Source organism: Bos mutus, chromosome 1, assembly GCF_027580195.1.
Source record: "Bos mutus isolate GX-2022 chromosome 1, NWIPB_WYAK_1.1, whole genome shotgun sequence".
Classification (NCBI taxonomy): Eukaryota; Metazoa; Chordata; class Mammalia; order Artiodactyla; family Bovidae; genus Bos; species Bos mutus.
Genome location: NC_091617.1, coordinates 17,510,208 through 17,527,115, shown reverse-complemented (window position 1 = coordinate 17,527,115; position 16,908 = coordinate 17,510,208). Strand labels below are relative to the sequence as shown.

Here is a 16,908-nt window from a genome sequence, read left to right as displayed (position 1 = left end):
GCTATATTCATTTCAGTGAGTATATCTTTTCATCAGATTGTTTATAATATTAATATTAACATTAGATATTGAGCTCGGGGGATGCTTGGATTTCCCTCTTATAATAATTATAGTTTTATAATATGGTAATGCAATTTGGAAATGAAATTTTTAACTATACAAAAAAGAACATACGAATATAAGCCTGACAGCGCTTTTAAGAGACATTGAGGAAAAGTGTTATAATATGAGTCTTTTGAAAACAGTCACAGGGTAGAGTACTAGCAAGCTTTTTATATTTTCTTTTGAATCTGACAATTTACCTTGATATATAAGTGCCCCCCAGCCAGCAATAGAACAAATTCTTCCTGGGGGAAAAACTTGATTTTCTTCTGGTAAACAAATAGGCTGTATATAATCTGGAAATATGAAAGAAAACAAAACAAGGACAAACACACATGCATTTCCAAAAGTTTTAAAAATCAATCCTTTTCAACATTTCATCTAAAAAAAACTTGTGTTTTCATTTTATGCTGCCTGGACATGTTTTAGACATCAGTCTTAAGGGAAAGAAGCATTGCAGAGCAGCACTTCTTTGAAAGTGGATTAGGTACCACTGGTGGCCTTTTAGGATCCCCCGCATTGTCTCAATTACTCTGCTGTAATGTACACATCTTAGTTCTGGAATTAGTCATACACATTTGATTTTTAAATCATCGTGGTACTTAATAGAATGTGGTGCCAGTTCTGTGAAAATCTTGGTAAGGCTGTTTTATCAGGGTTAATTAAGAGAAATTTGGGCAAATGTTCTGTGGGGGATTTTTCTTTCCCCCAATTATCCCCACATTAAAAAGGGTCTTAGGCGATTGTTTTACAGGGTACTTATGGAGGCATTAGCACAGCTTGCTGACTTTTTAAGCCCTTCTCCAATAATTTGCAAGCCTCCTAACATTTATTCCGCATCCGAGACATGTAAAACACAGGGCAGACACAAAAGTAGATAAAAGGATAGGCTCATACACCCAACTACAGCAAGCGTGTGCCTTTGAGAAGTGCTCTCCTACATGTGGGGCCTTCCCTGGTGGTTCATGGTAAAGAATCCGCTGTGATACAGGAGACCCGTGGGGAAGATCCCCTGGAGAAGGAAATGGCAACCCACTCCAGTACTCTTGCCTGGAGAATTCCATGGACAGAGGAGCCTGCAGGCTAAAGTCCATGGAGTCACAAGAGTTATACACAATGGAGCAACTAACACACACTCCTACACATGGAGACCAAATTCCTTAGAAGCACAGGAATGCCAGCACTTTCTCCTGACTGGGGACTGGAAAGTCTTCAGAGTAAAGGTTGGAGCTGAGCAGAGCCCTTCAGGATAAGGTTTACTCTCTCAGGTGATTTCTTGTACCTTATTTACATTTTTGGAGGAAGCCCTCCATCTGCCATTTCATTAATATTACTGACTCTCTTTATGAATGGTGGCTGGGTGGTAAAGAGTCTACCTGCCAAGGCAAGAGACAGAAGAGACATGGGCTTGACCCTTGAGTCAGGAAAATCCTCTGGAGGAAGAAATGGCAACATAATCCAGTACTCTTGCCTGGAAAATTCCACGGACACAGGAGGCTGGTGGGCTACAGTTTATGGGGTCACAAAGAGTCGGAGATGACTGAGCACAGACACACACACACACACACACGGATAGCCATTCTCACTCCCTTTGCTCTTTGAACACATGGTCGTCTCACTTTGTCCTATTCCAGAATCTGTAGCAGGTGAACCTACCTTTCTTTTCCATGAGAAAGAGAGGTTGCGTGCAGTAGAGCATGATCTACTTTCTCTGGGTTGCTCCTGGGAGTTGACTGTTATACAGGACTCTGAGAGTTTTATTTTACTGGTCAATTTTCCAGAAAGCTGGATTTAAGCACCTTGATGAAGGTAATTTAATATGTGTCTCCCCATTTCCCAATTCCATTTAAATTATAATGATTTCTATAACAAATTACCCAACTTTTATGGACTATTAATACACTGGTACTGATAATATTTCAAGTCTGATCTTGAATTAATATGGTCAGATAAGATGACTAAAGCTGATTTCTCCTACCTGTGTAGTTCACTTTCATTTCAAGATGCATCATGGCGATGTCATTGTCCTTTCTCCGTTTATTGTAGTGTGGGTTTATGACAATTTGGTCAATCAACCTAGTTTCTATCTGAGGAGAAGTCAGATTTGATGCCATATGCAGGCCTAGCACTGCTTTCCACTTAGACGGCTCCATATTTCTCCTAAAGATTATGAAAACAAAAGAATAAGAAATTTCCCATCCACCACAGTTACACTCTAGAGAAATTCACAGTAGATATTTCAGAACCACTTGTTCATATCTTCAGGTAATCTTGCACTTCTCTGACGAATTCTTCTTTAAAAATATTTCCTTTAATTTCCAAATTGGCGAAGGAGTACATCAAGGCTGTACATTGTCACCCTGCTTATTTAATTTATATGCAGAATAAATCATGTGAAATGCTGGGCTGGATGAAGTGCAAGCTGGAATCCAGGTTGCTGGGAGAAATATCAATAACCTCAGATATTCAGATGACACCACCCTTATGGCAGAAGGTGAAGAGGAACTGAAGAGCCTCTTGATGAAAGTGAAAGAGGAGAGAAAAAGCTGGCTTAAAACTTAACATTCAAAAAGCTAAGATTATGGCGCCTGGTCCCATCACTTCACAGCAAATGGATGGGGAAACAATGGAAAAAGTGAGAGACTTTATTTTTTGAGGCTCCAAAATCACTGCAGATGGTGACTGCAGCCATGAAATTAAAAGAGCTTGCTCCTTGGAAGAAAAGCTATGAACCAAACTAGACAGAATATTAAAAAGCAGAGATATTACTTTACCAAAAAACGTCCCTCTATTCAAAGGTATGGTTTTTTTAGTAATCATGTATGGATGTAAGATTTAGACCATAAAGAAATCTGAGTGCTGAAGGACTGATGCTTTTGAACTGTGGTGTTGGAGAAGACTTTTGAGAGTCCCTTGGAGAGCAAGGAGACCAAACACCTCAATCCTAAAGGAAATCAACCCTGAATATTCATTGGAAGGACTGAGGCTGAAGCTGAAGCTCTAATACTTTGGCCACCTGATGCAAAGAACTGACTCCTTGGAAAAGACCGTGATGCTGGGAAAGATTAAAGGCAGAGAGAAAAGGGACAACAGAGGATGAGATGGTTGGATGGCATCACCGACTCAATGGACATGAATTTGAGCAGACTCTGGATTGGTGATGGATAGGGAAGCCTGGCGTGCTGCAGTCCACGTGGTCTCAAAGAGTTGGACACGCCTGAGTGACTAAACTGAACAAGATTGTGGTTTTCAACTTATGTTTCCCATTAGAATCACCTGTTTCACTTTTAAATAACACTGTTCTCCTTTCCCTATCTCTGATTTAATAAGTCTGGGATGGAGAGAGGCATTTTTAAATATTCATTTTTAAATTAAATCTCCATGTTGTTGGTAAGGTTTGAGAACTACTGCTATAGATCACATTCCAGTGTGGAGACCACCTCTTGGTTCAAGGCTCCTTCCAGCAACCACAGTAGCTATGGTAACAATGAAAGGAAGTTCAGCAGCACCTCCTGTTTAGGGGATCACTGAATTCACAGAAGTCACATAAACAATAAAACCTATTATATTTATAAGGTAATACATGAACTTGAGCAGTTTCCACACATAATGAACTCACAATTTTTCATACACAATGTTGACTACTGATAATGTACTGGTAAAGGATAACATTTGTATTATAGGCAAATTAAATTGGAGATTGTATTAGAATTTGAAAGTGTACAGAAATTCCTCAATGTGCTGTTGGTAGGCAACATCTCCATACCAAGAAATTACTGTTGGAAAACTGGTATTAAGCCAACTGAGCCATATTCACAATGAAGTGAAAATTCCAATAACTGTAATATAACAGAACTAGTCATTCAATTCTCTGTGGTCATAAATGCCTAGTTTAACACGGTACTTCAAATATTAGAATCCAAGTCACCTACAAATATATGTAAATATATAAAGGGCATGAAGTTATTCCAAGTCCATCTGTTATGTTTTTACCTATTTATTCATTACTTTGTGTATTCCTCTTAAATAATTACTCCTCTGAAAAAGCTGTAAGTATTTTTACTCAGCATTTAATTTATATATTTACTTGATATTTACAAAAAATGCATCTTAAAATTGCCCCACTATTTTCCTACTTTGCATTTAATTGTATTTATTTATATATATCTTGCATTATAGTTTATATAACCAATGCATTATATTATTATTTATATGTTAAATTATACATACTAATCACTTATAGTATTATTTAGTAATGATAAGTCATTATTACTTTTGTTCATTTATTATTAATAAATTATTAAATTTACTATTTATAATTAAGTAGCCCATAATCAAATCACTTATAAATACTGAGATAAGTAAGTTATTTATTTAATAAATTATTAATTATTGATTTCATTATGAATGAGAATAAAGTATTGTTTATTAATTGGTATAATTGGTATACTAATTATTATACTAATAACACTATATTAATGGTATAACATTTCAATAATAATTATTAACATTTGTTCAAAGGAAGTATGACCCCATTTTATAGATTTCATTTTGAAATTGAGTACATTTACTTAAAAAATTTATTGTCTCCTTAAATGTTTCTACATATTTTATATTCAGAAAAAATACAAAAAAGTTCTCAGTGGTATATTCAATTTACTTGCTATCAATTTAAATCAATAAAACAATGCAGCTCGGATAAAATGCAGTTTAGTAGCTAAATTCCCAAATTATCTCTTTTGTATGTACTGTACTCTATCTGAGAACTATTGAAATAACACTGATATGAGAGAATTTGTAGGTAATGCAAAGTTTAGGAATCACCATTTTCTCTCATTATTTTGGTATTTCAAATAGAGAAGCAACACAAACAACAAACTAAGATTAAACATGCATGTTTTAATCTTCTGGTCTAATGTGGCTTACTGCAATGTTATTCTGACATAATTCTTAACGATTTCTGAAATTATTATTCTGCTACAATGAATAGAGCCTCTCTTCCATGTTTTTTCCCACCATCTGTAAGCAGCGCTATAGGTAAGAAATATCTCTCCAACATGTGTCATTTGCACTTCTCTCTCATGTCCCTTCTGCATAACTTTCCGTGTCTATGTAATTAACTTCCCCGGCATGAGCCCCACACTAGCACAAGCAAAATAAAATGACTACATCCTTTTCTCTGAGCACAAAGACTTGAGACTACGGAAGTCATAGCCAACGGTACTTAAATCTTATGAATGACTGGAGAAATTTGCTAAAAATTCAGATTCCTACATTCTATCTTTAGAAATTCTAATTTAGAAGGTTGGCATGGGACTCAAGAATCCGTACTTTGTAATTACTATTGGTATATTGAGCAATACATATCCTTCCTAGCTTTTCCATTCATCCAGAGCCAAGAGATGGGGGAAGAAAATCTTCAGAGAAATCACTACAGACGAAGAAAGGGGACTTGGTATGTTTCAAAAATATTCTTGTTTCAAAGCATCTGTAATCTCACACATCAAGGAAAAGCTATAGGAGAGAAGACAGGTTGGGATGGGAACAGTATATAACCCCACTGGATAGGCAGACCCAATCCAGCAGAGGCTAAAGATGGCAGAAATAGGGTATTTTTAGTTAGGGCAAGTGGGCGGAATTTCTGCTACATTTCATCTTTGCCTGCTCTGTTCAAGCAAAGTGTTATTCTCAGTAGTGAGGAAAAGAAAGGCATAGGTTGAGATGAAATAAAAAGATGTGTGTTCCCGACCTCTGCAACTTCAAAGACTGTGTACCTCATGGCATATACCAGGTGCTCCATAGATGCTGCCCACTTTATGTTGCTCTGTCTTGGGATTAAATAACTTCACTAACGTAAGCATAACAATGTCCAGGGGACATCCCTGGTGGTCCAGTGTTTAGGGATCTGCATTTCCACTGAAGGGAGCATGGATTCTATCCCTGGTTGGGGAACTAAGATCCCATATGCCACTCGACATGGTCAAAGTAAATATAAATAGTCATCTGATCTGTAAAAATCTTAAAAAAAAATGTCCATTTGTAAGTGGGATTTTCACTGTGGTAGGAAGTAAATATGGTAAGATAATTATCATACAGCAACGCAATATGCTAAAAGGAAAAAAAGATCAATGGGAACCCATACTATAAACTGAATTTTTTAATATTCTCCCATTTCTAACGGTAGCATAAAGCAACCTCAGCAAGTTTACCCACTGCCAACCCATATGTTTACAGAACTTTTAGTCTCTATTTTCATTCTCCATGAATGGAAAAGAATTCCTAATGGAATAGCCAATTTTCAAAGGCAAGAAAGAATTGGAATGCCACTGAAATGTGCTACTGTTGTCAGAGATCAATAAAGTTTTCAAGAGTATCGGAGGTAATTTTAAAAGAACAAAGGAACCATATTAAATGGGATAACACTGGCTAGCTTTAACAATTTGAGCATCATATAGTAATCACAATAATTATTCTAGTTAATAAAATACATTGTTAATAAAGGGCCATGAGTCCATAAAGAAACTCAAAAGAAAAAAAGCCAAGTGTGTAAAAAGGCAGATGTATTGTAAAGGAGGGTTGACAGGAAGGGTGTGTTCCAATATTATCCTTTCTCATGAATAGGAAAGCGTTTCATACGTATGGGACTTTTTATTTCATCTATTAAGTATGTTTTTAAAATAAAGTTATGCATCTATGTGTTTAAGTGTGAAAAGAGAAATAAGTACAGGGAACCAAGACTAAGCCAAACAATCCTCAGCACTATTTGATCTGGTGGATTACTGCTGGGCTTCCCAGGTGGCTTTGGTTAAAGAATATACCTGCATTGCAGAAGATGTGGGTTCAGTCCCTGGGTCAGGAAGATCCCCTGGAGAAGGAAATAGCAACCCCTTCCAGTAGTCTTGCCTGGAGAATCCCATGGACAGAGGAGCCTGGTAGGCTATAATCCACGGGATCGCAAAGAGTCAGACATGACTTAGCAACTGAACAACAACAAGGATTATATTTGGAAACTTAATAAATCATCTTTGAGTGCCTTTCTTCACTTGATTCCCCAGACTATCCACGGATTTGTGATTTTCCTCTCATTTCACTCTCTACTCTTCCTCAGTTTCTCTTTGCCAGCTCTTTTCTTCTCAAATATTTAGATATTAGAATATTCTAGAATTTGCTTTCTGCCTTCTTTTCTTCATTAACATTAGTTTCAATGATGATCTTATCCAATGCCATGACTTTAAATACCAGAAATAGCCACGTCTCTTGAGTCTCTTGCATTGGCAGGCAGGTTCTTTACCACTAGTGCCACCTGGGAAGCCTGGATTCTGAAAGGAAGTTTCAAATTTAATACACAAAACATCAGAACTTTTATTCCCTTTCTAGTTCTGTTTCTTCTCATTTTCATCATCTCAATAAATGATATGAACACTCATCTTATTGCTTAAAGACAAACCCTTTATTCTTCTCCTTATCTATCTGTTGTTGTAGTTTGGTCACTAAGTCATGTTCGACTCTCTTTTCAGTTCAGTTCAGTTCAGTCACTCAGTCATGTCCGACTCTCTGCGACCCCATGAATTGCAGCACGCCAGGCCTCCCTGTCCATCACCAACTCCCAGAGTTCACTCAAACTCACGTCCATCGAGTCGGTGATGCCATCCAGCCATCTCATCCTCTGTCGTCCCCTTCTCCTCCTGCCCCCAATCCCTCCCAGCATCAGAGTCTTTTCCAGTGAGTCAACTCTTCACATGAGGAGGCCAAAGTACTGGAGTTTCAGCTTTAGCATCATTCCTTCCAAAGAAATCCCAGGGCTGATCTCCTTCAGAGTCTTTTCCAGTGAGTCAACTCTTCGCATGAGGAGGCCAAAGTACTGGAGTTTCAGCTTTAGCGTCATTCCTTCCAAAGAAATCCCAGGGCTGATCTCCTTTAGAATGGACTGGCTGGATCTCCTTGCAGTCCAAGGGACTCTCAAGTGTCTTCGCCAAAACCACAGTTCAAAAGCATCAATTCTTCGGCACTCAGATTTCTTACAGTCCAATTCTCACATCCATACATGACCACAGGAAAAACCATAGCCTTGACTAGGTGGACCTTTGTTGGCAAAGTAATGTCTCTGCTTTTGAATATGCTATCTAGGTTGGTCATAACTTTCCTTCCAAGGAGTAAGCATCTTTTAATTTCATGGCTGCAATCACCATCAGCAGTGATTTTGGAGCCCCAAAATTAAAGTCTGACACTGTTTCCCCATCTATTTCCCACTCTCTTTTAGACCCCTTTAACTGCAGCATGCTAGGTTCCCCTGGCCTTTACTACTTCCAGACTCTGTTCAAATTCATATTCATTAAGTTGGTTATGCTATCCAACCACCTCATCCTCTGCCGCCCACATCTCCTTTTGCCTTCCTTCTTTCCTAGCATCTGCTGGTGGCTCAGATGGTAAAGCATCTGCCTGCAATGTGGGAGACCCAGGTTCGATCCCTGGGTCAGGAAGATCTCCTGGAGAAGGAAATGGCAATCCACTCCAGTATTCTTGCCTGGAAAATCCCATGGACGGAGGAACCTGGCAGACTACAGTCCATGGGGTCGCAAAGAGTCAGACATGACTGAGCGACTTCACTTTTCCCAGCATCACGGTCTTTTCTAATGAGTCAACTCTTCCCATCAGGTGGCCAAACTATTCAAGCTTCAGTTTCAGCATCAGTCTTTCCAATGAATATTTACAGTTGACTTCCTTTAGGACTGACTGGTTTGATCTCTTTGCAGTCTGAGGGACTCTCAAGAGTGATGTCTCTGCATTTTAAAATGCTATCTAGGTTTGTCGTACGTTTCTATCCAAGGAGCAAGCATCTTTTAATTTTGTGGCTGCAGTCACTGTCTGCAGTGATTTTGGAGCCCAAGAAAATAAAATCTGTTGCTGCTTCTAGTTTTTCCCTTTTTATTTACCATGAAGTGATGGGACTGAATTCCATGATCTTATTATTATTTTTTTAATGTTGCGTTTCAAGCCAGCTTTTTCAGTCTCCTCTTTCACCCTTATCAAGAAGTTCTTTAGTTCCTCTTCACTTTCTGAGATCAGTGCAACTTTAGATGACTCTCAGCGTCTGAGCGTATTAATAAGATCCAGGCATTTGTCCAGCTTCCTCTAACATAATCTTAGAGCCACCATTGTTTCTTTCTGACTGGTTTCCCCAACTTTACCCTTGCTCCCCTCAGCAGTGGAATCTCTACACAGATACCGGACAAGACAAGGTCACTCTTCCACCTTCCAGGCTCACATCCCACTTCCCACGGCCGACTGAGTCCTCACCAGGGCCTGGGATACGGTCTTGCTCATATCTCATATCTTGTTCCTACCCCACTGTCAATCACTTCCTGATTAACAGTGGTAGCAAGGCTTCTCAGTGTTTTTGTTCTCTGCCCTAGCCTGTAATATAAGCATCATTCACACAAAAACTTTGTTGATCTGTGGAGCATTATTACCCCCAAAACTTAGAACAGTGCTTGGCCCAGGCTATGTTCACTGGACTTCCCTAGTGGTCCAGTGGTTAAGAATCTCCCTTCCAATGCAGGGGACACAAGTTACACCCCTGGTCAGGGAACTGGGAGCCCCAAACTAAGCCTGTGGGCCACAATAGAGAACTCACACACCTCAGTGAAGACTCGGTGAAGCCAAAAGCAGAACAAAAAATGGTGAGTGCTCACTGACTGAAGGAATATATGAAAAACGAGATGCAATCCAGGAGTCAGAAAGATTGAGCACAACCAGCGGTTACACATTTTAGCCAGGTAGAGAGAGGAGTTGCAGATCAAGCCATATCAGCACACGTGATTACACAAAATAAATAAGGGAAGGGAGCTCACAGTGATACCATCCAAGATGAAGAATTTGTTCTCAAAGTAGAAGTAGCTTCAGAGATCAGATGCTGAAACATTTAGGAAATAAAACTTCTGAGTGGACTAATAATAATAATGTTACCTGTTAATAAAAGTTGGAGAAGGCAATGGCACCCCACTCCAGTACTCTTGCCTGGAGAATCCCATGGACGGAGGAGCCTGGTGGGCTGCAGTCCATGGGGTCGCTAGGAGTCGGACACGACTGAGCGACTTCACTTTCACTTTTCACTTTCATGCACTGGAGAAGGAAATGGCAACCCACTCCAGTGTTCTTGCCTGGAGAATCCCAGGGATGGGGGAGCCTTGTGGGCTGCCGTCTATGGGGTCGCACAGAGTTGGACATGACTGAAGCGACTTAGCAGCAGCAGCAGCAGTTAATAAAAGTATGTTATTAAAAGTAGTGCTGATAGAATACTATCAAGGAAATGAGTTATATGATATGAGCCAAAGGTGACTTTATGTAGATGACACCAGATTAGGAATTGGTATCTCTTAGAAAAGGAATCAAGATCCATGCCATAACCAAAACCAAATAAGTCACTAATCTTGAAATCTCTACTGGCTTAGGAAAATACTCTTCATTTTTTTGATCTGTAAAAATTACTAAAATCTTGAAAAAGTGCTACAGGATTTCTGCAACCTGAAGGAGATAATTTATTATTAGCTGATCTCCTAAAACTGTAAGAATAGGTAGATAGAGAAACTAAACCCACAATATTTTTTTAGAGTATGTTTAAGTAGAAATGAAATAATTTCTAAAACATTATGTTTGGGTAGATTCTGTGTCCTAGATCTATCTGTTTGAGGCATTAAAAAGAATCCAAATTTTAAACTGTAATTGAAGTATCAATTAATTAATTAATGTTGGTGGATCAGATGGTAAAGAATCTGCCTGCAATCCAAGAGACATGAGTTCAATCCCTGGGTAGGGAAGTTCCTCTGAAAAAGGAAATGGCAACCCACTCCAGTATTCTTGCCAGGAGATTTCCATGGACAGAGGAACCTGGCAGGCTCCAGTCCACAGGGTCACAAAGAGTCGGACATGACTATTCAGTCATGACTATCGCTCACTGTAGTCAATACTGTTTAAAAAGTTGGCTTTCAGAGTTTTATTATCACTATAAGTTAACTTAATTTAGCACTAAATAAGGCATAAATAGTAATGTGTATTTCTTGTCATACACCAAAACACCTGGTTATGAAATCATCTATTTCAGAAATGTTAACACCTGTTTCAATAAATTGTTTTAATGAGAAATGAGGTAATCCACATGGTGCATTTGATCTTCTCTGAAGAGCAAATTAAAGAATGGAAGATTGACGAGAGGCTTCTCATCAATGATAATTTCATTATTGTGCTCAAGTCGCTCAATCATGTCCAACTCTTTGTGACCCCACTGACTGTAGCCCGCCAGGCTCCTCTGTTCATGGGATTTTCCCAGCAAAAATATTGGAGTGGGTTGCATTTCCTCCTCCAGGAATGTCATCATGGATAGATGTCTATTCAATAGATGTGATCCATACTATAAATTATAAATGAGTGACCCACCCAGACTGAACAGTGGTCCCTTCTGGAGTCTACTTCAAGGACGGTGATGACTGGGAAGGGATAAGGGAGGAATTTCCAGGTGGTGGAAATGTTTTATGTCTTGATGAGAGTGTGGTCACACAGACATATGCATTTTCAAAACTAATCAAATTGGACATTTAAGATTAGGCATTTTGCATATGTCAGTGGGAAAAAATGAAAGCAATATTAAACTCTGGTTGCTTTAGACAGTGCTATGGTTCACAATTTTCAAACTACTTTTCCATTCTAAGCTTGATCAAATCCATAGTTATTTTGTAGACAGCATAAATAAGCTTTGTCATAATTGGAGATGAGTTATAAATATGGAAGGAGAAAAGACTAAAATGTATTCTATTGTGTTTTATTTGAATTGTCCCATTTTGAGTTCATATTTATAAAGCTATGAGAATATAGAGATATGCCCACTGAGAGGGTCTAGAATCAGGGAATACCACCAGTTGTAGGGCTGTGGATGATATTAGTTTTTTAATGTAGAAGGAACTAAAATTGCTGAATGGATTTGGGGTCTCTTATAGAAAGCTTAATTTGAGAGCAAGGACAGGGAAAGTACAAGATGAACCTGGAACATTTTATTTTGCCAGAAAGTAAGGAAGTTTTCAAAGAATGGGGATATATCAAGACCAACAAGGGAGCAAGCTTGAAGGGTTTCCCCAAATATAAGGACTTTCTATAAAATAACTTGCATGTATTAAAAAGATATCAAAGACAAGAAAAAAAGGCTGAGAAAGACAAAGGTAGTAAGGCTAACAGAAAGGCTGTTTTAGATTAAAGATGAAAGAGACATGGCAACCAAATTGAGTGCATTATTCTTAATTGGTTCTTGGGTGGAAAACATACAAGCTACAAATGTTCTAAAAAACATATTTGGGGCAATTGATAAAAGTAAATATATACTGTATTAATTAATTAGATATTTTGTATTGCATGCATGTTAATTTCCATGATTTTCTGTGATTATGAAGGAAAATATTCTTGTTCTTAGTTTAAAAAAAATAACAAAGAACACAAGTGTAAAGAGGCATATGTCTAACCCACTGTCAAATGATTCAGAAAACAAATATTTCTCCAAAGTGGAGGGAATGAAAGAATGATGAGAAAGTTCTCATAGCATAAAATGTAAACAAATGGTAAATGTCAGTGAAGGTACACAGGATTTCTCTGTATTATTATTTGCAATTTGGGGGCATGTCTGAAATTTTATCAATATAAACAATTTAGAAAATAAATGTGCTGAGTATCTCATGGGTAAGACTTAGAGTCTTCTTCCACGGACATTTCGTGAGCAGGAGCAATAAAAATTTTATTGCACATTTCTCTAATTCACAAAAGTATTGAAGCATCTTAATTTTGCTCTGGCAATCATCCTAGGAGGTAGATAATGGACACTCTACAGATGAGATCCTGAAACCCACAGATTGATTCGAAGTCACACAAAGTCAGTGCCATGAAAAAGCGAAAGGGAAAGTGAAGTCGCTCAGTTGTGTACAACTCTGTGAGTCCATGAACTGTACCTGTCAAGCTCTTACATCCATGGGATTTTCCAGGCAAGATTATTGGAGTGGGTTGCCATTTCCTTTTCCAGGGGATCTTCCCAACTCAGGGATTGAACCTGGGTCTCCTGCATTGCAGGCAGACTCTTTACCATCTGAGCCACAAGGGGGCTTCCCCTTTAGTCAGTCCCATAAGTACCCTTCAGTCAGTACCATCAGCAGGATCAAAATCCTATTCTCTGATTTGAAGTCAACCTTCCTTGTCTTTAAATCACAGCAAAATCAGCTCATACTTTCCAAATATCTCTTTTAAGGTTGGAAAAAATAAAAAACAAACAGACTCAACAGTAAAGGAGAAATGGAACAAGCACAGGGAAGTTTAGTGACATCCAGGAATACTGCAGCTGAGGGATGGGAAAAGGGGTGTAAACATACAAATGTAGATGGAGAAGAACTGACCAATTAAACCATTTAACTATCCATAGGTGGAAACTCCTGGAGCAGATTTACATCGAGGTCAGGTCAGATCAGGTCACTAGCTTCCCAGGTGGCTCAGTGTTAAAGAACCTGCCTGCCAATGCAGGATACATAAAAAATGTGGGTTTGATCCCTGGGTTGGAAAGATCCTCTGGAGAAGGGCATTGCAACCCACTTCAGTATTCTTGCCTGGAGAATGCCATGGACAGAATGCAGCGAAAGGGCTACAGTCCATAGGGCTGCTGCAGAGTCAGAATGACTGAAGTGACTTAGCACACAGTACAAACATAGGTAATTTGCGTGGGGCTTCCCAGGTGGCCCTAGTGGTAAAGAACCCCCTGCCCCCCACCCTCCTGCCAATGCAAGAGACATAAGAGATAGTGTTTGATTCCTGGGTCAAGAAGATCCACAGAAGGAGGGCATGACAATCCATTCCATTCTTGCCTGGAGAATCCCATGGACAGAGGAGCCCAGGAGCCAAGTGACAGCTGGATGGGACTGAAGTGACTTAACGTGCACACAGGCACAGGTTATTTGTATGGTTTGGTTTCAGTAAATTTCTTGATTTGGGGTCTCCTTTTTATTAGGAAATTAAGCTTTTCATTGTATAAGTAGAGTTTTAAAAATCAGAGGCAGTATTAACATATTTGTAAGAACATTTTTTGGATAAAACTCTCTGAAATAATATCAGAAACTTTCTTGGTTAGAGACATAAATAAGAAAGAAAGAAAACTCCTGACAACTGATAAAGAATGAGATATAATACCACTGAGGGGCTAAGGAGAGTGGGTACAATGCAAGGTTGCTGAGGAAAAATCTGAACCATCAAAATTCTATTACAGCTTACACTTGCTTGCCTTTGTTCAGAATTAAAACTGTGTGAAAAGTTATTTTATGTGCTATATGACTGAACATGTGTTTATATTAAATGAAAATGTTTTTCCATTTCCTTCATGTATTTGTGGTTTGAAAAGATGCTATTGATATTCCTAACCTAACCTAGACACCTAACCCTGTGTCTTCAGGGCAGACACACTGATACTATAATCACAGAAAACTTGTCAATCTGATCACAGATTGATTTGATCACAGCCTTGTCTAACTCAATGAAACTAAGCCAGGCCATGTGAGGCCACCCAAGACAGGCAGGTCATGGTGGAGAGGTCTGACAGAATGTGGTCCACTGGAGAAGGGAATGGCAAACCACTTCAGTATTCTTGCCTTGAGAACCCCATGAACAGTATGAAAAGGCAAAATGATAGGATACTGAAAGATGAACTCCCCAGGTCAGTAGGTGCCCAATATGCTACTGGAGATCAGTGGAGCATGATCTCCAAAGCCAAAGTAAAAACAATACCTATTTGTGGATGTGACTGGTGATAGAAGCAAGGTCTGATGCTGTAAAAAGACAATATTACATAGGAACCTGGAATGTTAGGTCCATGAATCAAGGCAAACTGGAAGTAGTCAAACAGGAGATGGAAAGAGTGAACATCGACATTCTAGGAATCAGTGAATTAAAATGGACTAGAATGGGTGAATTTAACTCAGATGACCATTATATCTACTACTGTGGGCAGGAGTCCCTTAGAAGAAATGGAGTAGCCATCATGGTCAACAAGAGTTTGAAATGCAGTACTTGGATGAAATCTCAAAAATGACAGAATGATCTCTGTTCATTTCCAAGGCAAACCATTCAATATCACAGTAATCCAAGCCTATGCCCCAACCAGTAATGCTGAAGAAGATAAAGTTGAATGGTTCTATGAAGACCTACAAGACCTTTTAGAACCAACACCCAAAAAAGATGTCCTTTTCATTATAGGGGACTGGAATGCAAAAGTAGGAAGTCAAGAAACACCTGGTGTAACAGGCAAATTTGGCCTTGGAATATGGAATGAAGCAGGGCAAAGGCTAAGAAAGTTTTGCCAAAAGAACACACTGGTCATAGCAAACACCTTCTTCCAACAACACAAGAGAAGACTCTACACATGGACATCACCAGATGGCCAACACCAAAATCAGATTGATTATATTTTTTGCAGCCAAAGATGGAGAAGCTCTGTACAGTCAGCAAAAACAAGACTGGGAGATGACTGTGGCTCAGATCATGAACTCCTTATTGCCAAATTCAGACTGAAATTGAAGAAAGTAGGGAAAACAAATAGGCCATTCAGGTATGACCTAAATCAAATCCCTATGACTATACAGTAGAAGTGAGAAATAGATTTAAGGGACTAGATCTGATAGAGTGCCTGATGAACTATGGATGGAGGTTCGTGACATTGTACAGGAGACAGGGATCAAGACTATCCCCATGGAAAAGAAATGCAAAAAAGCAAAATGGCTGTCTGGGGAGGCCTTACAAATAGCTATGAAAAGAAGAGAAGTGAAAAGCAAAGAAGAAAAGGAAAGATATAAACATCTGAATGCAGAGTTCCAAAGAATAGCAAGGAGAGATAAGAAAGCCTTCTTCAGCGAGCAATACAAAGAATTAGAGGAAAACAACAGAATAGGAAAGACTAGAGATATCTTCAAGAAAATTAGAGATACCAAGGGAACATTTCATGCAAAGATGGGATCAATAAAGGACAGAAATGGTATGGACCTAACAGAAGCAGAAGATATTAAGAAGAGGTGGCAAGAATACACAGAAGAACTGTACAAAAAAGATCTTCATGACCAAGATAACCAGGATGGTGATCACTCACCTAGAGCCAGACATCCTGGAATGTGAAGTCAAGTGGGCCTTAGAAAGCATCACTACCAACAAAGCTAGTGGAGGTGATGGAATTCCAGTGGAGCTATTTCAAATCCTCAAAGATGATGCTGTGAAAGTGCTGCACTCAATATGCCAGCAAATTTGGAAAATTCAGCAGTGGCCACAGGACTGGAAAAGGTCAGTTTTAATTTAATCCCAAAGAAAGGCAATCCCCCAAAATGCTCAAACTACCACACAATTGCACTCATCTCACCATGCTGGCAAATTAATCCTCAAAATTCTCCAAACCAGGCTTCAGCAATACGTGAACCGTGAACTTCCAGATGTTCAAGCTGGTTTTAGAAAAGGCAGAGGAACCAGAAATCAAATTGCCAACATCTGCTGGATCATGGAAAAAGCAAGAGAGTTCCAGAAAAATATCTATTTCTGCTTAATCGACTATGCCAAAGCCTTTGACTGTGCGGATAACAAGAAACTGTGGAAAATTCTGAAAGAGATGGGAATACCAGACCACCTGACCTGCCTCTTGAGAAACCTATATGCAGGTCAGGAAGCAACAGTTGGAACTGGACATGGAACAACAGACTGGTTCCAAATAGGAAAAGGAGTACGTCAAGGCTGTATATTGTCATCCTGCTTATT

The 16,908-nt window shown here is 39.0% G+C and overlaps 1 protein-coding gene across 2 annotated transcripts in view; it reads right to left on the bottom strand.

The window, feature by feature from the left end:
- The window catches only part of TMPRSS15 (transmembrane serine protease 15), a 142,156-nt gene that overhangs the window by 11,183 nt on the left and 114,065 nt on the right, over positions 1–16,908 (bottom strand). For both annotated transcript variants that reach the window (XM_005901870.2, XM_005901871.2), the window contains 2 exons: positions 2,081–2,262; positions 303–398 (listed from right to left, as the gene is read on the bottom strand). In XM_005901870.2, coding sequence (XP_005901932.2) covers positions 303–398; positions 2,081–2,262 — 278 coding nt within the window. The remainder of the gene's footprint in view (positions 1–302; positions 399–2,080; positions 2,263–16,908) is intronic.